The 21,572-nt window shown below is 42.8% G+C and overlaps 1 protein-coding gene and 1 pseudogene across 1 annotated transcript; both read right to left on the reverse strand.

Moving 5' to 3' along the window:
• Positions 1 to 4,237: 4,237 nt before the first annotated feature.
• Positions 4,238 to 15,774, reverse strand: LOC133910646 (ATPase GET3B-like; annotated as a pseudogene).
• Positions 15,775 to 17,187: 1,413 nt separating this feature from the next.
• LOC133910647 (la-related protein 6C-like) lies at positions 17,188 to 19,793 on the reverse strand. Its single transcript, XM_062352968.1, has 10 exons — positions 19,458 to 19,793; positions 19,032 to 19,113; positions 18,792 to 18,886; positions 18,642 to 18,713; positions 18,473 to 18,552; positions 18,296 to 18,383; positions 18,142 to 18,189; positions 17,969 to 18,037; positions 17,750 to 17,875; positions 17,188 to 17,654 (listed from the first exon to the last, which is right to left on the reverse strand). Exons 1-10 carry the CDS (start codon positions 19,791 to 19,793, stop codon positions 17,376 to 17,378), a joined length of 1,275 nt encoding a protein of 424 aa, XP_062208952.1. The 3' UTR covers positions 17,188 to 17,375.
• Positions 19,794 to 21,572: the final 1,779 nt, after the last annotated feature.

Here is a 21,572-nt window from a genome sequence, read left to right on the forward strand (position 1 = left end):
CAAAACTCACATGGCCGACCTAGCAAAAGAGAGCATGCTTGCATGGGCACAATCATGGTATGAACCAATAGAAAAATGCACCCTAGCCATTTGCATTACCTTCACCTTACTGCTATTGTTGAACCATTGAATATGGTAAGGGTGAGGATGAGTTCTTATCAGCAAGGCAAGCTTCTTGATCAAATATGTACTTACCAAATTGTTGCAGCTCCCTCCATCAATAATGATGCGAACACGGTAATCCTTGACTATGAGAAACATCTTAAATAGATTGTGGCATTGTAGCTATTCCCCTTGCTCTATTTGAGTGCTTAACATTCGCTACACAATGAGGTTCCTATAATTCACAGTGGCAGCAACACCGAATTCTTCCTCATGGTTGATATCTGTCTCGTGTTCGTCCTATTCACCTGCAAGGTTAGCTGCAAGAGCATATTCATCCTCAATATCACTAGCACTTACATATACACAGTCCTCTGTTGCAATGTACGCTCGCTGACTTGGGCAATCCTTCATGACATGGTCCATTCCCTTACATCGGTGGCAAATAATCCTAATCGTGCAACCAACAAAGCAACTGAAGACGAGCTCTTCGCTGGAGCCTACACACTAGCAGATTTGCTTACCTCGGGAGCATGTAATGGTGTCGAGGGTACTGCTGAACGCGCCCTACTCGAGAAGGGGGCAGCAGACCGTGAAGTTGAATGTGGGGCTGTTTTGTCTTGACTCAGTGTTGATTTTGAACTAGTCAAGCTTCTAAAATTGTTCCTTGGCCTCTTTTGTCATCCTTGCAATTTTTTTGCCAAACATGCAAGTTGGAACAACCTAGGAATACTATCATATTCTGTGCAATCGACTATGTCCTGAATTTTACGCCTTAACCCCCCATAAAAAGCGTGCAATTGCAGCCTCTTCATCCTCAATAATATCATAACGCAGCATGCTAATTTGTAGCTCCTGGTAATACTCTTCTACAAAACTATCAACTTGGTTTAAGCATTGCAATTTCTTACGCAAATCACATTTAAAAGAAGGTGGAACAAATTTGTTATGCATAGCAACCTTTAAAGCATTCTATGTAGTAGGTGCTAATCCTTTAATGCACACCCTATTCCACCAGATGATTGCAAATTTTTTAAATTCACTAGTGGCTTGCTTATCGTCATCTCTCAATCTAAATACCTTTTAGCATCATAAGCACCCTCAAAAGATGGTATAGTAAACTTAACCTTAGCAAATGGATTATCATTAATACATAGGTTATGTTGTTAAAAATTATTACCTCTTATACCTTGACGATTGAAGGTCAATCGGTTCCTTTGTTGTTCATCAAAGACGTCACGTTTTTGCCTCAAAATTTCATCATTCACGACGGACTCCTCTTGTTCATGAGCTACATCATGAGGATCCACTCGACCATTGTTCGGTGGCGGATCAAAGCGTGTATTGAGCATTGCAATGCTTTCATTGAGTCGCTGCAATGAGGTATTGGTTCCTGCAACCTTTTTGTCAATGTCATCATTAATAGTTTGTCGATGATCATCCAACAACATTATGAGTTCTTCCATCAAAACACACTCTTTCGCATCTGATATTTCACCTGTCATGGTTAGTAGCAGATATAAGATAACAAAAGATATTATCCTGATTGACTACTAGGTGGTGGAAAGTGAAGTGGAGTCACACACTCTCAAGTGTCTTACCATACTCTTGCAAGTGTTCTTACCAATCACAACAGTTGGCACAACCAGTGGCTGGTTCATAATACCTTATCGAGTGCGAGTGAGGTAGTTGCAAGGGAAGAAATCGTTCTGCTTGAGAGAAGGTGTAGCTTGGACATGCATTATTTAGTAGCAAGGAATAGCAATAATTGAAATCAGATTAGCAAAGCTGAATAAGAGTCCACAATACTCGTCACAGTTGCTGGCCCGAACATGTTTCTAGAACTACCTCAAGCAAGCCAGAAACTATAACAGACACAAGCACAATAGAACAAAATTCGCAATGCAGACTGATTTTTTTTAATTCTCTTTTTTTTTGCAAATGTGACACAAACTCAAAACTCTTCTACTGCCTTTTCTAAGACCAGTGAGGTACGTGGGTCACAAACTTTTTCTAGAGAGCAAGGGTATATAGGTAATAAATAGATACTCTCTCTAAACTTTGGCTACCTCTGTTTCGGCTGTGGTGGTCGGATCCGAGAAGGTGGGTGACTCCGAGTAGGTGGTCACGGTGACTAGATGGTCGGACCCCAAGTGGGTGGTCGAAGTGACTAGTCAGAACCCAAGTGGGCAGTCGCAGCGACTAGATGGTCGGACCCCGAGTGAGTGGTCAGAGTGACTGGTTGGAACTCGAGTGGGTGATTGGAGTGACTGGTCGAACCCCGAGTGGGTGGTCAGAGTGACTACTCGGCTATATTAGATAAGGACTCAACGCTAGAAAAATACGACATGATGACTTGACCAGCAACAAATACATCGACGATGGACTCGAACTCAACAACACGAAAACTGAATACAAAATTGTGAAGGGCACAAAGTGGTTTGAACAGCAAAATAACTATGACTTAAATCTTTTGTGTGGCAATTTCTGGACTCTAAGTAATGAATCAAAACTGAACAAAGGGGATAACTGAGATTACCTAACGGGTAACCGAAGCTCTGATACCACTTGATGTGGGGATGCTTGATCATCCGTAGGTAACAGATCAACAACCCTTGCAACCAGTACGCCACTACTTCGTGGTTATCAACTGTGCCAAGACGCAGTTGACTTCGCCAAGAAGGTTTTTCTGCCAACGAATCAAGAACATAAGCAAGAACAGGTAGATGCAATCTGAATATTACTGATTACAAATGAAGTACTCGAGTTGGGATTCAACAAACTAATAAACGGTGAAACTGTCTAAAATAGAATAATTAAAGTTAAACCTAAGTCTAAACTATGACGGCTACTGTATATTTATAGGGGAACATTAGGAGGTTGACCTAGGGTTGTGCCTATGGAAAGAAGTATACACAATCTAGACTCCGACCTCAACACGATTACAAGACCCAACTAGGTCCAAAACCGTGGTGCAACACCTTATTTCTTTGACTCTGACTAAACTATAAGGAATATTTGGTCGAGCTCATATCCATTGGAAAGAGCTCATCGTAAGCTTTCCAGAATATACAAGATCGTCTAAAACGAACTTTGTATGCGAGACTTATGCCCGTTTTATTGACGTGCTGTCGTGAGACTCGACCACGATTAGAGCTTAGCCTTGAGTACAAGTAGACTTGGCATTTGAGGGGTGACATCCAGGTAAGGTCGTGGTGCTTCTCCCACGTTCGTAAGCAATAAAACATCACAAAAATTTAGTAATAATCCATCCAAGGAAGCATGAATAGCGAGAAATGAGTTCACCTGGTGGTCTAATTGTCGTACGCGTACTCTTGTAATTGGACTTTGTATGATTTGAGAATTATTAACAGTATTGATCGTATTCGAAGGAGCCATGAGCTCATCAACTGGAGGCAGACATCATGGTGGCAACAAGAACGGTCAACGAGGATCCCAGCTTGGACAACATGGTGAGCTCCTCGAGCAGCAGATCGGAGCGCATGTTGATGAATGATGGGAATAACTTTTGATGATTGAGGAGGGCAGCCATGTAGGAGAATTTGTCGTTGAGGCCATGAAGGACGGAGAGGAACGGTAAAAAGGGCACGTGTTAGCTACATCTGTAGCTATATTGGTTTTTATTTATTCCATGTTATTGCTGGATGCTCGGTCCTATTGCACAGCTAAGTATGCCATATTTATTGTAGATTTTAAAGTTTGAGAGTAAGCTGGTGAATAAATACATATAAGTTCTATTATATTAGCAGCGTTGCTAGAGATATATACAGCAAAATGAGTTTCCCTGGTGGGCTTGTTTCTATAGAAGGCTAAACACAGTGCAATTTATAGATCAAAAGCGATGCTGCTCCAACCAAGATTAAACACAGTGCAATTTATAGATCAAAAGATAAGCTGCTCTAGCTTGGTACCAGATATAGTAAGGAGCTGAGTACCAATTGGTATCAAAAGATAAGCTTGATCTATTACAGAATCAGTAATACTACGCCATTTGGGCTCAATTGGCATATTTCCAACTATATCAAATCCGGCATAGCTGCTAAGTGTAACAATTTGCCATATGCTAGTACAGCAAACCACTAAGATTTAAGGTATGAGAATATGCTACCTGCATTCTATCTATAAAGAACTGCCCAAGCTGATAGCAAGTTTCACAGTTTGCAAAGCAGTTCGACAATGCAGCACTCAACGGGCTAACAGTGGTATTGAGCTATTAAGTACCCTGAAGTGGTCCTACTTTCCCTACTGAAGTTACTGCCACACTATATCACCCAAACACTTGAGAGCAGGAACACCTCTAATCTCCATGTCCACACGAGGTGCTTGGATAATGTTCAACCCCATCAATTCTGGATCAGTCCTTATCATGTCCAAAGCACGTGTTTGATCCTGCGTGAAAGAAAATAGGTAAATGCCCCTGCAGGTAGGTAGTTCTTACCAGAACCAGATATTCAGTGAAAATCTAATCAGTTTGTACCTTTCTTTTTATAGCACAAAATTTACAGTCTGATGTTGAAGGTGGTAGAACTTGGTTGACAATGAGTCACCTTACAGGAACACTTTCCTCTTGCAACGAAGAATGCAGTCTTGATGATTCACTGATTGCCATCACCTGAAAATGTCAAACCAAAAGGAAAGGGAAGAGTATACCTTATGGAGACATGCATATAAAAGGGAGATGGAGAGTTAGGAACACAATTGTTAACGTTTGGATTGTCATGATTATAAACTCTGTTGATTCCTGAGTCACGAAAAAGCTCTCGCACTTTGACCATCCCTTCTCTGAGTTGCTCCTAGTGAAGAAACAGTATATTCCAGAGGATCTAAGCAGAACACTTACTGCATCCTGTTGTTGAACCTCTTGTCTAAATACTGATTTAATAGCTGATGTTGCAGAAGCAATCTTGCTCCCCAGATGGGGAAAAAAGAAGGCAAAATCAATATAAGAAACCTCAGCACAATACAAACATCATTTCAAGTTTCAAAATACAATAATAATCCTAATCAGATGAGATATCTAACTTTTGGTTAATGGATATGAAGGACAGCTTCATATAAAATTCTAATTAAATTGCAGGAACAACAGATGGAATAGACAAATAATTGTATATTAACAGTCATGATCTTTGGTCACATTGTTGGCGTGGAATTGGGCAACACCTCGCCAACACGGTTTCCGTCAAAGAGACTTATCGCTTTTCGCAGCGACATGTGACTTGTTCACAAGCAAACAAGTAAAGGTTTCGACCAGCAACCTTGGGGATCACTGCGGACGATTTACGAGCAAATAAACAAAGAACTACCACTCGAACCACAGGGATTCAAAGTAGCAGCGAAGAACTAACCCTAAATTGTAGGAAAGTAAAGGCAAAACAAAAAGTAGATGCAATAGATGCGATTGACTGATAGATATGCAATCGGCCTCCACCCCTCAACTATTTATAAGGGGCGGTATGGTCTTGACCCCATTGAATCGAAGTAGGACTCTATTCCAACCCTAAACATGCTCTATTCGACCAAAATCACGAAAAAGATCCGAACAAATCCATGAATCCACTTCGATTCGGTTTCAGACTGAACACCGGATGGTCCAGTGAAAACAAACTCCAGAAGACCAGACCATCCGGCGAGTTAACTCGGCCGAAACTCTAAGACTCGGACTTACACACATCGGATATTCTCACACCACATTTATACTCACCGGAGGATGTCACCAGACCAATATTTGCAGAGAGTAATTTTTTTGCAAACTTTTCCTTTTGAACTCACTGGACGATCCGGTGATCATCAAAGACATCACCGGACTATTTTCACCAGAGAACATTTTTTCGGCTAAAAACCTTCTTCTTCTCACCAGATAGTCCGGTGATACCCCGGAATCTCCACCAAACCATTTCTTCCAGAGATTAAGTTTTCGGTACAAATTAACCTTCTACACACCGGATAGTCTGGTGATACACTGGAATCTCCACCGAACTATTTCTTCCAGAGAGTAATTTTTGGCACAAATTGATCTTCTACACACCACATAGTCCGGCGTTTTCACTGTATCATTCACCGAACTATTTTATATAGAGAGCATGTTTTACTGCACCAAATTCGAACTATAAGTACCGGATAGTCTGGCATTCAATGAGCCCCTCACTGGACTATTTTTTCTAGAAAGCATGTCTTCTGGCCAAAATAGAACTATAAGCACCAGATAGTTCGGCGATGACACGGCATTGATCACCGGACTATCCGGTGTATACAAAAAATCTGGCTGTGTCATTTTTAACTATCAACACATGCCCCCCTATTTTTTGGTAAAGCTTGCGCACCGAAAAATATTTTTACGTAGGATAATCGCAAATACCTCATCTTCTACTCTAAGTTAAGACTTAGGGTGATACAAACAACATATCGGCCATATGTGCATGTTCTAAGGGTGGTGATATTCACACCGGCCACGTACAATGATATATCTTAGGATGATAGTAAATTACATCGGCCATGTATAGTTACCTTCTCAAGCATCTTGCCAAACGTTCGGATAATATTGCTTTAAGTATTTCCCATTGATAGTGTGAGGCATCTTGTCTCCTTGTACATATTGCAACATGTATGAATTCCCAGGCACAATTCCTACAACTTTAAAAGGACCTTCCCAACTAGGAGACCACTTCCCGAATTTATTATCTTTAGACCCAATAGGTAAAATCGTCTTCCAAACTAAATCCTCTATTTGAAACGATTTTGCCTTTACTTTTTATTGTAGGCTTTAGCTACTCTCAACTTATCCTTTTTAATTTCTCTCAAAGCTTTAAACCTTTCATCATTGAGGTTATCTACTATATCTAGCATTGCATTATAATAATCACCACCTGACAAGTCATTTTGTCATACCACTCTCAATGCGCCAAGATTTACCTCAACGAGCAAAACGGCCTCTTGTTCATACACTAACTCATAAGGACTAACCTTAGTAGCACTATGCCTAGATATACGATGAGCCCACAATGCTTCACTCAAAACCTCATGCCACCTTTTTGGATGTTCTTCTATCTTCTCCTTTATAAGCTTAATCAAAGTTTTATTGCTAGACATGGCTTGTCCATTAGCCTGAGCATAATATGGTGAGGAATTGAGAAGCTTAATTCTAAGTGATTCGGCAAACTCACACACTTGATGAGAAATAAAAGAAGAACCTTGATCTGTAGTTAAAGTTTGCGGAATACCGAACCTATGAATAATATGTTCCAAAATAAACTTGATTACCTCTTTGTGTGTCATGTTCTTCAAGGGAACGACCTCGATCCACTTTGTGATGTAATCTGTAGCAACCAAAACAAAGCGATGACCTTTGGAAGATGAAGGATGAATTTGGCTGATGAAATCCAAAGCCCATCCTCAGAACGGCCATGGTTTGATGATAGGATTCAACATAGAACCAGGAGCTAACTGTATATCACCAAACTTTTGACATGCTTCACATCCTTTGTAATATATAGAACAATCATCAAATATAGTTGGCCAATAAAATCCATCTCTCCTTAATAACCATACCATTTTGTGAGCCGACTGATGTGTTCCACAAATACCTTCATGTACTTCACCCATAGTAATTTTACTTTGCTCCGAACCTAGACATTTTAGAAGCAACCCATCTATGGTTCGGCGATATAATTCACCATCCAACATCACATATTTTAAAGCTTATCGCCTAGTCTTTCTATCTACCGATGAACTAGGATTTTCTAAATATTCGATCATCGGCTTTCTCCAATCACTAGACATACGCAAATCTGATTTTTTTAGCAAAACCGAACCTTCTTCATGTTGTTCAGCGAAAAGAACATTAGCAGAAGCTAACAACGGTTTTTCTAACACAAAGAACATCCCTCTATTCACTCAATAACCGGATGCTTGCTACGCTAAATCAATTGCCCTCATACTCTCTTCTCTAGAAATGTGAACGATGGTAAAATCATCAAAACTTGCTATGATATCTAAGCATCTATCCAAATAGCTATTTAGTGACCCATCAAGGAATTGATAAACTTTAGAAACTTGCTGCATCACTAATAATGAATCACCAAACACTTCTACATGTGTCACGCCCATGGACTTTAAAATTTGCAAACCTAACAAAAGAGCTTCGTACTCAGCTTGATTGTTGGTACAAAAGTATTCTAAGCGAACAGATGTTTCAAAAATAACACCTCTAGGGGAAATTAAAATAATGCCAACACCTTGATCTTCTCTACAAGCCGAGCCATCAAAGTATAACTTCTATGGACACACACTAATCAAACTAACCAATGCATCACTATCAATACTATGATCAACAATAAAATCAGCAATGATTTGGCCTTTCATAGATCTTAACGGTTCATAAGCCAAATCATATTCAATCAAAGCATAGGCCCACTTTCCGATTCTACCACTCAAAATCGGCTTTTGCAACATGTACTTAATAACATCGGTTTGGCATGCAACCACACAAGTACTAGAAAGCAAATAATATTTCAACTTGGTGCATACATAGTATAAAGATACACATAATTTTTCAATAAATGCATACCTTGTTTCCTCATCCAAGAGACACCGGCTCAAATAAGTGATCGCATATTCTTTCTCTTTGCTTTCTTGTGTAAGAACAACACCTATTACCATCTCTTGTGCACCAACATATAGCCGAAACGGAATCTCGGCCTTGGGCGCTATTAACACGGGAGGTGATGATAAATAGTTTTTGATGTCATCAAAAGCTCATTGTTGTTCTGCCCCCCAAGTAAAATCAACTTCTTTCTTTAACCGAAGTATGTGAGTAAAAACACTAATCTTGCCGGATAAGTTAGATATGAAACGCCTCAAATAATTGACCTTTCCGAGCAATTTTTGGACGTCTCTCTTTAATTGTGGCGCTCCCAACTTATCTATAGCTGCTATTTTATTAGGATCTATATCTATGCCTCTTTCATGTATTATGAAACCTAAGAATTTGCCCGCCGATACACCAAAGCACACTTAAGTGGGTTCATCTTTAAACCATACCGACGCATTCTTTCAAAAGCTAAACGCAAATTGGCTAAATGACTATCCATAACATCCGATTTGATAACAATATCATCGATATAAATCTCCAAGATGACACCAAGCAAATCATGAAAGATCAAATTAATAGCTCTTTGATAAATAGCACCGGCATTCTTTAAACCAAATGTCATAACAACCCATTCAAATAAACCAACAAAACCCGGGCAATGGAAAACTGTTTTAGACATATCTTCTTCGGCCATGAAAATTTGATTATAGCCCGCATTACCATCCAAAAAACTAATACTCTATGACCCAAAGCATCATTAATCAACATATCGGCGATGGGCATAGGATATTCATCTTTAGGAGTAGCTTTATTTAAATATCTAAAATCAATGCATACTCTCAACTTATCACTATTTTTCTTCTCAACCAGGACAATATTAGGTATCCATTCAGCACATCTACAAGGACGAATAAATCCTGCAGCGAGCAACTAGCTTATTTCTTCTTTGATTCGCCCATACATGTTAGGATTAAACTTTCTAGCCAGTTCTTTGTGAGGTCTAAAATCAAACTTTATGGAAAGCCGATGCTCTACAAGCTTATGGCTATGTCCCGGCATCTCATGATACTCCCAAGCGAAACAATCAACATATTCTTTGAGTAATGCAATCATTTTGCCTTTTTGAACATCATGCATATTTTTATTCACAAATGTTGGCCTAGTAACAGTACCATCTCCTATATCTACCTCTTCTAATGGATCAACCGATGAAAAACCTTGTCCTAGCTTTTTTATCTCATCAATAGTCTCACAAATATCGTTCTTTTTAGACCGATATTGCTCCACACGCTATTGCAACCACTCTAAATTACTTTGTTTATCCATTTATAACATTACATTGCTAAGCCGAGATGAAGAAATCGGTTGTACAAAGACGGGTACAAAACCATCTCTAGTAACACTAAGAAAATCATACCCCAAAAAGGTCTTGACCGGAGAGACACTGTACATTCCCATGTTGCCAATCTACTGAAGCATCGGCCAAAGCAACAAAAACCGATGTATCCGCATGTACAACCTCTATTTCATCGTCTACCCATCGAATCAAGAATTGGTGCAAACTAGAAGGTACACAATGATTTGCATGAATCCAATCATAGCCTAATAAAACATTGCAGTTACCTTGCACGTCGACAACGAAGAATGCCGTAGGGACCGTCTTGCTCCCAACGGTGAGCTCCATGGAAATTACGCCTTTTGCCTCTGTAGGCTCAAAGGTGAAGCCATTAAGCACCAAGTTTGTCTTTACGAGCTCTTTTTCTTCTTTTCCTAGATTCTTGAAAACTGAATATGGCATTAGATTCATGGTAGCTCCACCATCCACTAGCATTCTCGAAATCGGCCTTCCATCAATATGTCCCTTGACAGACAATGGTCTCAAATGTTGGCTCGATTCTTTGGGCTTTTCAAATACAGCTTCCTTCGGACCAAGATTTAGTTTAGCAACCTCCTCATCAACTGCCCGAAACTCTGAAGGTAAAACAAAAACTATATTGATATCCATATTATCATACAGCGGAGTGCCATCCCTAAGAATTGGAGAGTCTCCTAGCATATCATCTTCATCATCACTAGATGTCACAATAGGCTCTATGACTTGCTTTATTCTCCATTCTTGCCGAATAGGCACCATCGGCTTGATTTCATTGAATACTTGATCCCTCACCTTTTCAGCTTGTGCTTCTCCCAACTCATGGTTTCGTAACCTTTGTAGCCTCCTCTTTTGGGAATGTGAGAGCCCCTAGGACACCACTGTGGTTGCGGCTTAATCCCGGGTAGCAAGGACTTCTCCTTTTCAACCTCCTGATCATCTGAACTAGCGATCGGCTTTGAACTAGAAGTGGCTTCTTGAACATTTGGCGCCATGGGCTGTTGTACTGCTGTAGGTGGTGCCTCCTTAAGCTCAAGATCAGTACCAACCACTCCTACAACTTCCCCTTTGTTGTTGCCACTTGATCCGTCATTAGCCGATTGCTTTTGCACTTTACTTTCATCAACAACCGGCTGTTTTTCTTTTGCTTCCAGATCTGATTTCTCATTAGAAACACTCGTGTTCTTCACATGATAGACCTTGTTAACATGTATCCTATCCCTTCGATCATTTGACTGATTTTTGGGATCAAACCGGTCTTGTCTAGGACAATATAGTCTATCGAACGCCGAAGGTCGTGGTGCTATCCACCACGGGTGAAATGGTGCAAATGGCATAGAAGGTGATGCCCAAGGTCCACACCAACCCCTCGGTGGATATGGAGGATAAACCATTGGAGGAGACCCCCACATTATAGGCATTGGTGGCCCGAAAGGAGGGAATAGAGATGCTGCAAATTATCCTCCCATTGCTTCCTCCTCCCTTCAAACTCATGCTTCGGAGGTGATCTTGGACGTTTAAGAGCATCGGGCCGGCTGCCCCTTTTTTGGCTGGCCTTGCCACTCTCATACTTAGCCAAAAGTGTATCAAATGTAAGTTTTTGCTTCTCATGCTTCTTAAAAGCTTTGTTCTTATCTTCATTCACTTTCCAACTGCCAATTTATGGACTTTTAGGTTTGATCATCCTTGGCCTTACATTATCATTACCAATGATCATACTCTTGCCTTTAGTTGATTCGGCTTGAGACGGCCGAACCAAGACCTTCTTCCTTTCAAAGTTCATCATGTTGATGGGGAATGGATCATCATCTAGCTTCATCTTAGAATTTTCAGCAAACTTCAATCGTCTTTCATTAATGGCTGATTGAATATGTCGATGGAAAACATTGCAATCATTAGTAGCGTGAGAATATGAATTATGCCATTTACAATATGTACGTTTCTTAATCTCCTCAAGTGATGGAATAACATGATTAGGAGACAAACTAATTTGCTTTTCTTGTAACAAGAAATCAAATATCCTATCACATTTAGTGACATCGAATGTGAATTTCATCTCTTCTTGCCAATTCTTTTGTGGAGTCGGCTTCAATGTGGAGCACACGAATGGCTTGGATTTGGACTTCCATGCCCATTCAGCTACATACACGTCTACGCTATCATCATCTGACGAATCGTCCTCATATTCAACTACATTAACACCCAAACGATCCACCTTGTGTTTTTCACTAAACCTTTGAACCTTTCTATGTTCTTTGGCATGGCTTTCTTGAGCTAGAGCCTGCTGCAAAACTTGATTCACATCTGAAAATTCTTGCCCCTCTAACCTCTCTTTGATGTCTATATGCAACCCGGCGAAAGCTAACTCAGCTAGATCTCTATCGGAGAGCGAAACATTGAAACATTAGTTTTTAGTATCTCTAAATCTTCTAATGTATTCAGAAACAGTCTCATTATACTTTTGTGTAACCGATGTCAAATGAATTAACCTCAACTCCATGTCTCCGGTATAGAAATACTCATGAAATTTTTGCTCAAGTTGTGCCCATGTATGAACAGAGTTAGGCGCAAGTGAAGTAAATCAAATAAATGCATTGTCAAAAAGTGACAAAGGAAAGAAACGCAATCTTAAGCATCACTACTACCGGCTTCACCACATTGTGCAAGAAATTGACATATATGCTCCATTGTAGTTCTACAATCTTCCCCATTGAATTTAACAAAATCAGGGACCTTAAACCCATGTAGACATGGAATTGTGTCATAATAATCAGAATATGGTTTTTGATGAACACGTGATTTACCTTTGAGCGCTACCCAAAAATGTTCCCTCAAAATATTAGTCATTTTCTCTTTGATGCTTTCAGGCCCAAAAAGTGTTTCGACCATAGGCCGATTGGATGACGCATTAGCATGTGGTTGCGGCCCAAAAGATTGTTGTTGTGGCGTATCATGAGAGTGTGAAGTCACGTGTTGCATATGTGGAGTATTTTGTGAAGGCACATTGAAGTATCCGGCAATGGGCCATAGGGTATGCCGGTACCTTGTGGGGGTATAGGAGGTGTGCTATATGCCACGGTGTTGTAAGGAACTAATGGCATGCTTGCTAAAATTTCAGCAACCCAGCTATTGGCCACATACTAAACCGGACTAGTTATGCTAGACGAAGTAGTCGGAACCGGAAAAACAAATAAGGACACCTCCGGCTTGCTAGTACTCAATGTATTAAACGGAGGCGTTACCATACCAACCGGATCAACATTAGGTTGGCTATGAGTTTGTTGCATCGGCATATTTTGTTGTGTAGGCAAAGGTGTTGCAAATTGTGCCGATGAAACTAATGGTATTTGCTGAAATTGGTTACCATCGTTGGAATTTGAGGTGCTAGAATCATGTAGTTGGGGCTGTTTTTTTACCTTTTTCATCTTGCAACTCAATAAACAAAGCCCTAACACAAATACATAGTACATGATCTAGACTTTTAACCAATATTTTATAATTATTGAATATAGTAGCACTAACAGACTGATCTACCATATGCGCAATGTGCTCTTTGAAATCATGAGTAGAATCACTTACATCGGTCTTTACCTCAAGCTTGGCGTGGACAATTGACATCGGATCGCCCTTCTTGATGACACCTTGACGTGTTTTCTGATAGCATGCAAGCATCATCTTCTCAACCTCCCACTTTTGAGCTTCAATAGCTTGACGATCCTCCTCGGGAAGCTCTTCAAGCGTAGGCGAGATGATATTGTCCATGTTGATTTCAGCTCCCTCCTCCTCAGACATGATGCAGCAGGGTGCAGGGGGTGTCGACGCTGAAACCCTAGGTGTGGATGTTGATGGAGAACCGTCGGTCCCCAGCGGAGTCGCCAATTTTTGTTGGCGCGGAATTGGGCAACACCTCGCCAACACGGTTTCCGTCAAGGATACTTATCGCTTTTCGCAGCGACGCGTGACTTTTTTACAAGCAAACGTTTCGACCGGCAACCTTGGGGATCACCACCCGGACGCTTTACGAGCAAATTGACAACGAACTACCACCCGAACCACAGAGATTCAAAGTAGTAGCGAAGAACTAACCCTAAATTGCAAGAAAGTAAAGGCAAAATGAAAAGTAGATGCGATTGACTGATGGATATGCAATCGGCATCCACCCCTCGACTATTTATAAGGGAGGGGTATGGTCTTGACCCTATGGAATCGAAGTAGGACTCTATTCCAACCCTTAACACGCTCTGTTAGGTCAAAATTGCGAAAGAGATCCAAACAAATCCACAAATCCACTTCGATTCGATTTTGGACTGAACACCGGATGGTCTGGTGAGAATAAACTCCAGAACACCGGACCATTCGGCGAGTTCACTCGGCCGAAACTCTAAGACTTGGTCCTACACACACCGGATATTCCGATGTCACATTTATACTCACCGGAGTATGTCACCGGACCAATATTTGCAGAGAGCAAATTTTTTGCAAAGTTTTCTTTTTGAACTCACCGGATGATCCGGCGATCATCAAAGACATCACCGGACTATTTTCACAGAGAACATTTTTTCGGCTAAAACCTTCTTCTTCTCACCAGGTAGTTCGGTGATACCCCGGAATCTCCACCAGACCATTTCTTCCAGAGAGCAAGTTTTTGACGCAAATTAACCTTCTACAACCAGATAGTCCGGTGATACCCCGGAATCTCCACCAGACTATTTCTTTCAGAGAGAAATTTTTGGCACAAATTGATCTTCTACATGCCGCATAGTTTGGCATTCTCATCGTATCATTCACCGGACTATTTTATACAGAGAGTATGTTTTACTGCACCAAATTCAAACTATAAGCACCGGATAGTCCGGCGTTCAATAAGCCCCTCACCGGACTATTTTTTTCCAGAAAGCATGTCTTCTGGCTAAAATCGAACTATAAGCACCGGACTATCCGGTGTATTAAAAAAACCTGACCGTGTCATTTTTTTGCTATCAACACATATCAAGCAGGTGAAGGAGATACATGTGATCCTTGGCAACCACAAGGAATAAAAATGTCAAGCCCACTAACACTGAGCTGAACAAATTATAAGCAATGTTTTGTGTTTTCCAATTTCACAAATTGAATGTGTTAACAAAACGGTATACCTTCAAGATTTTCCCAATGGACGCATCCAAGAAATCTAGCAAGCATAGTAGCCGGAGCGTATGGCCCTGTCAATATGGGAAGCAAATAACAACTGATAATGTGATTGAGTATCTAGAGTTAACATTGGATACACAATGATATGGTCATTACCGTGGGGGCAGTGTCAAATACAATGCGGCTAAACATGCTGTACTCTTGTGCTTCAAGAAATTGGATAACCTGAGTGACATGCAAATAGGAAGTCACCAACTAAAACCGAAAGAATGAGAAGTAGGGCACTGCAAGTCCATACGCATGTCTTACCTTTGAAATTGCAATTGCTTCATCCAATCCTGATACTTGGTGAATCAAATATATCTCAAAAGCACATATGTTTGATGGGGTGAATAACCTGCGCGAAGGAGTCGCTCAGCGAGTGCATAGGGTCGGTGGAGACGACGAGGGCCGGGCTCCCATTGTTGGTGAAGCTCACGGCCAGCGACACCACGTAGCTCATTTTCCCAACCCCACCCTTGCCTCTGAGCATGTAGTACCTCCGTCGCGTCCCGGACGCCATGTCCTAGAACCCCAGCTCCTCGGCCCCCTCCTTCGTGGGCGGGGCGGCCTCCGCCGCAGCCGCCGAAGCCGTGCGTAGTGACGCGTACCAGGCCAGGTGCCGGCATGGGAAGTGGACGCCGCAGCGGGCCTACGCGGTTGGAACCACCAGGGAGAGGTGTCACGTGGAGCCGTGGAGGTGCAACGAGGCGGTCGCGAGCATCATGGTGAGCAGGGGAGGAGGAGGAGAGGATGGTGGTGGGGAAAGGGGATCGAGAAAGTTCATGAGCAATCGGGCGCTGGTTACTCAGCAGAAGACATGACCTGTGGACTCCATGGGACGGCCCATATCACGAGTTTGATAAATTGGACGGTTAACATTATTTTGCTGATGTGGACATCCTCGCCAGTGAGGAATGCGTCCGCGTTTAGAGTATAGAGATAGAGATACTGGTGGGATAGGAAAGAGATATGGTGTTAAACAAGGAAGTTCTAAACATGGAAACCATGGAAATCCTGACCGAATTAGATCATATCATATTCAAATTTAATTTTGTCTAACAAACTCTTTGTGCTTGGAGTAGACCATCTTGGAGGCATTCTCGCCCTGCTTCACCATGGTGTCGAAGCAAACGCTGACGTGTGCGTCTAGGGTGAGCGCGAGGATCTTGGACCAGCCCTTCTTGTCATGGCAGCCCATGTCAAGCATGAACTGTGCGCCCATGCCAAGTGGAAACTACGCGCCATAGATCTTCGAGAAGGCACCTTCATCTCCAAAATCCTCAGGCTGGCGCGACATGAATCCTGCTCGCTTCCCGTACAGAGGGACGGGCTTCCGTGGTCGTAAGCCTCGCAACGGAGGACGACTGTGCGGACTCACCATTGTACCACTCCTTGAACTAGGGGGTTGTTCTTGTGGTCGTAGAACGTGGACGCTGACGTCTTGGGCACTGAGAGGATCTCCTCGAGGGTCGCTATGGCAGCGGTCACGCATACATGGTGCGGAGCGGTGGATCTAGGGTTACAATTCCGAGTCACTGGGTGGGGATCAGAGATCCTCACCAGGAGAGGTAGCTAGGGCGGCCAGGATGAATCTAAGAAGGAGTAGACATGAGTTTTTTTTTCCAGGCGATTTCATCATGAGTTGTTTTTTTTTTTTGCGCGCCACTGCGAATCTCGCCCATGAGGTGGGCAGGGCGCGACCCCCTGACAACACCGCTCATGTTGTGTTCATGTTCCTTTTTTTTTTCAACGGCTCAGTTTTTTTGGTTTTCCGGTGAGGGTGGAAACGGGATGTGAGAGGGATGACATAGACTATCTCTTATTTTATATAGTAGAGATATATTTATAGAATATATGATATTAATTATATATCCTTGTTAATCACGATTCTCGGTGTCAATCCGTGCTTTTGCATGATGCTCCTCCGAGCACATCCATAACTATACTGAGATAAAATACTTAAGAGCACGTGCCATTCCTGGTAACAAAACCGCGGCAATTATTCAAGACCCCAAAATAAAATAAAAAGACGAGAAGCAAAAAGAAGAAAAGAAAATCACATGTTCTCCGAAACAATCAGACACCACCACAGGCACAGCCGGGCAACCTAGACGATCCTTGCTAAATCACGACAGCTGCAGGAGCAGCGGCCGCCCGGACCGGTGTGCTCCGGAGGACCGCAGCAGCTGCCACTGCCGGCGACGGCCTCCCTCGCCCCATGGTGAACCCGCGCGTGCCGTCTGGCATCCTCGGCCTCTGCGGCGCTTGCCGGGGGCTCGCCAGTGAGTCCCAATGCCCGGCCGTGCCTGCAGCGTGAACGGGATGCGGCGGCGCGGCGTTGTGCGGCCTGCCCCGCCCTCTGCCCCACGGCTTCTTGCTCCCAACGTGTTGCTCCTCCTGCTGTCAAGGTGAAGGCAACTACATATCATTCAGTACATCTGTTGGTTTCAAATACTCTGCAACAAAGCATGCCAGGGTCAGGCTTTTATGCTTACGTTGTGTTCAGACAAGTGTTCCGCCGTCAGGGAGTCCAACGGAACCTGGGACTGCGGCGAATGCTCCTCGTTGGTGGCGATGAGGTGGTCGAAGTCCGGCCGCTTGAGCCGCATCACCGTCTTGGGCTGTGAAAAGTTAAGCAAGCGGGACATGTCTGATTACTTTTGAAATGGGACTAAAATTGATGTCAAGGTTATTCACCAAGAAGCTTCAGTTACCGATCGTCGTAGCACCGGGCGCACGCGTAGACCCTTCCTCCAGTTTCTTTCATCGTTTAACTTGTCGACCTGATAAAAGAAACATATTTCACAGGCATATATAAGTGATGGAACTGGGAGTAACTATTCAAAAGTTTCAGGTCTGAAATTTCTAGGGTGAGCAATTGACTTACTGCTCTGTCAGCTTGTTGTGATGTCTCGTACTCTATGAGCGCATGCAACTATGATAGATTAGACAAACAAAGTCACTATGATTAGAAACAAATGGACTGAATTTGGAAAAAAAAAAGGTTTATATACACCTGTGTTTGCATCTGCCTAGTGTACCTTGTTACTAACTAGCGCGTTTGCGTCAGACTTTGTAGCCTTTGCAGAGCTAGGTTCTTGCGGATGACATATTCTGATGTTCTTCACACTATAAATTTGTTATGCAGTACACGATTAATAGATGTTACTACATCATGTACCACAAATTATATGGGATAACAGGAGTTGTGTTCTGACCTTCCAATGGCACCGAAGATCTTCTCGAGGCTATTTCTTGTGGAATCATCTGGCAAATTCTCCGCGATAACCGTGCGAGACTGCGAGAGTGAGAGCTTGGTCTTAGATAGCTAAATGAGGCAGTTTCGGTTTCAGGAATCGAAACCTTGTCGTGCTTAAAATTACTAACCTGCAGCTCTTCTTTGTGTTTCTCTGTGAATGGTTGTGCCCGCCGCACTTTCTTGCCGTCGTCACTGACAACCTGCAGCCAATGAAACTCAGAATTTCAGAATACAAAGAGTGCCATTAGTTACAAAAAGCAGATGTAGCAATGCCGTACAAGCTTTGCCGAGGTCCGAAGAGCGTTAACCAGCAGTTGATGTGTTACCCCCATAGCCTTAATTTTCTTCCAGGATGAAATAACAGACATAGGAACTGAATGAAACATCCAAACAAATTTAGTTTCTGTTCCAATCTTTTTTTTTAATCTAAGTGTATGGATCATGATCTCTCACTGTGCTCTGAAAAAAATTGTGTTCTATCGCTGATATGATTCAAGAAACAACTATTTGTCACTCACCATATCCCTCAGGGTCCTTGTTCATGATCTTCATCAAGAAATCATTTGCAACCAAATTAGTATCGCTGAATTGGTACTCAACCTACACAAGGGAAATGTAAGACCATTCCAAAGTCAAGAAACAGAGAAAATTTGTGAGAAAAATCATTTCAACAGCATGATCGAAACAGAGCCAAAAATTACGCCGATTGACTGATAAGTTACTTACTAAAAACATCATGAAGATATAAATGACTGAATCAAAACTTAGGAGGATAGAATAGAGCCAATCTACCATGAATTTGAAGGTCATCTCCTAGATTTATTAGTACGGAGATTACGTACATCATATTCAGCATTTTCAGTTTCAAGATATACACGACTGGTTCTGTAACTTCTTTTTTCTGTTGCGATCAACAAGCACGAGATCATCGTTGGTTTCCAAACCTGCTTGATAATCTTGTGCGCAATGTCGGCTGGACTTGCACCCTTTGGCTGCCCGCCGCTGCCGGCAGCACCCGCGATGCTGGCGTGCCCAAAGTCCGGCAAGAAGAACTTGGGGTCTGGCTCGGTAAAGGACCTCCAGTCCGCGCCCAGCCCAATGCCACCACCACCGTCGGACAGCTGCAAGAACGGCGAGTAGTAGCCGGCGGCCGTTAGCGGGCTGGCCGCCGGCGACATAGGCACGAACTCCCGCGCGTGCACGTTGAACCTGAACGGTGTGGAGCAGTCACTGCTGCTCGGCGACGCCTTGCAGGAGCTCCCGCTGCCGTCCTGCGCCATAATCCAATCGATCGATAGGCGCGTTGGTGTATGGCGCAGGTTCGCTGAGATCTGAATTAGGTGTATGTGAATTAGTATACAAGCGCGCGTGAGTTGATGTGTAAGCATATGGCCCCTTTGACCTCTTCTTTCTGAGCACTTTGTGAGGCGAGAGTGTTTCTTGCTCAGGTTTTTTCGCGCCAGTCTATGTGTGGCACTCAAACCGTTAAAGGGAGGGCAGGCCGTTGACCGCCGGGGTAAGAACTGGGATTAACTATTCCAAGTGAAATATCAACGGAATTCAATTGTGTCAGTCCCATTTTAGTGCCATTTGCGGCCTCAAATTTTCATACATATACTTCAAACAATTTTAAAAGCCACCTTGTGGTTTCTGCCCAAATTTCACATGATATATGATTAAATTATTGTAAAGCTAAAAGAATTAAGATATTTAGATTCAAATAAGGGTATATCGTCCAATTGCCTAAAAATAGCTCAAATTTCACTCACCTCCCTCCACCATTGGATCCTAATCCAACTATCCCCTGTCCGTCGCCTCCCCCGCCCCCCCCCCCCCGCCTCACAAACCCTAATCTTCACACAATGATTGATATTAAGCTTCTTTTTGTTTGAGATCAAAGGAGCTTTCATTAGACTATATCAGGATTACAATTTGATAACAACATAGGTTGCAAGAAAATTGGTGTCTCATAAAGCCACATACACGGCTCTTTGCTGCAAGAAACTTGCTTAGCACACAAATGAGCTGCCGAATTACAAGAAAGATTAACAAAACACAGCTTAAATTCCTAAAGATCACTACTAAGCTCCCAGAGGTCACAAACGACCAGGAAGATATCTGATTGGTTGCACGCCTTAACAGTGAACATGTCGACGAGAACTTGATTATTAGTCTCCGTGATCAATCGTTGAACCCCAAGTCGACGTGCCAATTCAACTCGACAGGCAAACCGCTTCCATCATGAGCGCACAACACATGAGCATGCCACCATGCTTCAGGCGCAAAGTGGAGGATGACATGGCCAATACTATAGAACAGGCCATAAGTAGCACACTATCAGTGCCGATTGTTGAAAAACTGCGACTGAAGATGTATCAGTGCCGGTTGTTAATCTCCCGCGCATGAAAATGAGTGAGCCGCTAAGAAACGGTACTAATAATCGGTTTTTAGTGCCGGTTCCAAAACCAACCGGCACTGAAGGCATGAGAAGACCTGAATTTTTCGTGTGATATGATTTTGGCTCAGCGTCAAGTTTGGCTCAGCCAGATATTTTGTCCTCCCCACCACCGAGTGTCAAAAATCTAACCTTATCTCTTTCTCCACCTCCCTCCTCCCCATTGTCGGTTGCTGCCTAGTGCTGCTGAGGGCCTAAGTGCTGCCCGACTGCTATCCATAACCGCTACTATCTCTTTCCGGCTTGAGTTCTGTTGAGGGATTGGCCAGAGATGGGGAGGCATGCTTCCGAGGGCTCCGGCCCGAGTGCTGCCGAGGCTCCATAGGAAATCTTATGATTCTATTGTGATTTGCTTCTGTGCAGGAACTGAATCTGTCTCTTTTGCGCCAGACGACCACTTCTTCGTCAGGTTCCTGGTGTACGGACTCGCACTGGTGGTCTACCGCTGCCACAGCCACCAGTCTCCCAGCCGTTGCTGGAGGGCCTGATCTTGAGCATGGGGTGACTGGACCTATCCATCTAGGAGCTCTCTCCAGCGCGCGTGGTGCAACGTCCATGCCTTCTCTTTTAGGTCTTTCATTTTAACGGAGATTGTTGCTAGCTA

Source organism: Phragmites australis, chromosome 3 (genome assembly GCF_958298935.1).
Source record: "Phragmites australis chromosome 3, lpPhrAust1.1, whole genome shotgun sequence".
NCBI classification, from domain to species: domain Eukaryota; kingdom Viridiplantae; phylum Streptophyta; class Magnoliopsida; order Poales; family Poaceae; genus Phragmites; species Phragmites australis.

Coding starts and splice junctions, on each gene's coding strand:
- LOC133910647 (XM_062352968.1), bottom strand. CDS start 19,793: ATGGCGCAGGACGGCAGCGGGAGCTCCTGCAAGGCGTCGCCGAGCAGC. Junction 18,714..18,791: donor TTCGGACCTCGGCAAAGCTT/GTACGGCATTGC, acceptor CATTGGCTGCAG/GTTGTCAGTGACGACGGCAA. Junction 18,190..18,295: donor ACGCGCTAGTTAGTAACAAG/GTACACTAGGCA, acceptor AATCTATCATAG/TTGCATGCGCTCATAGAGTA.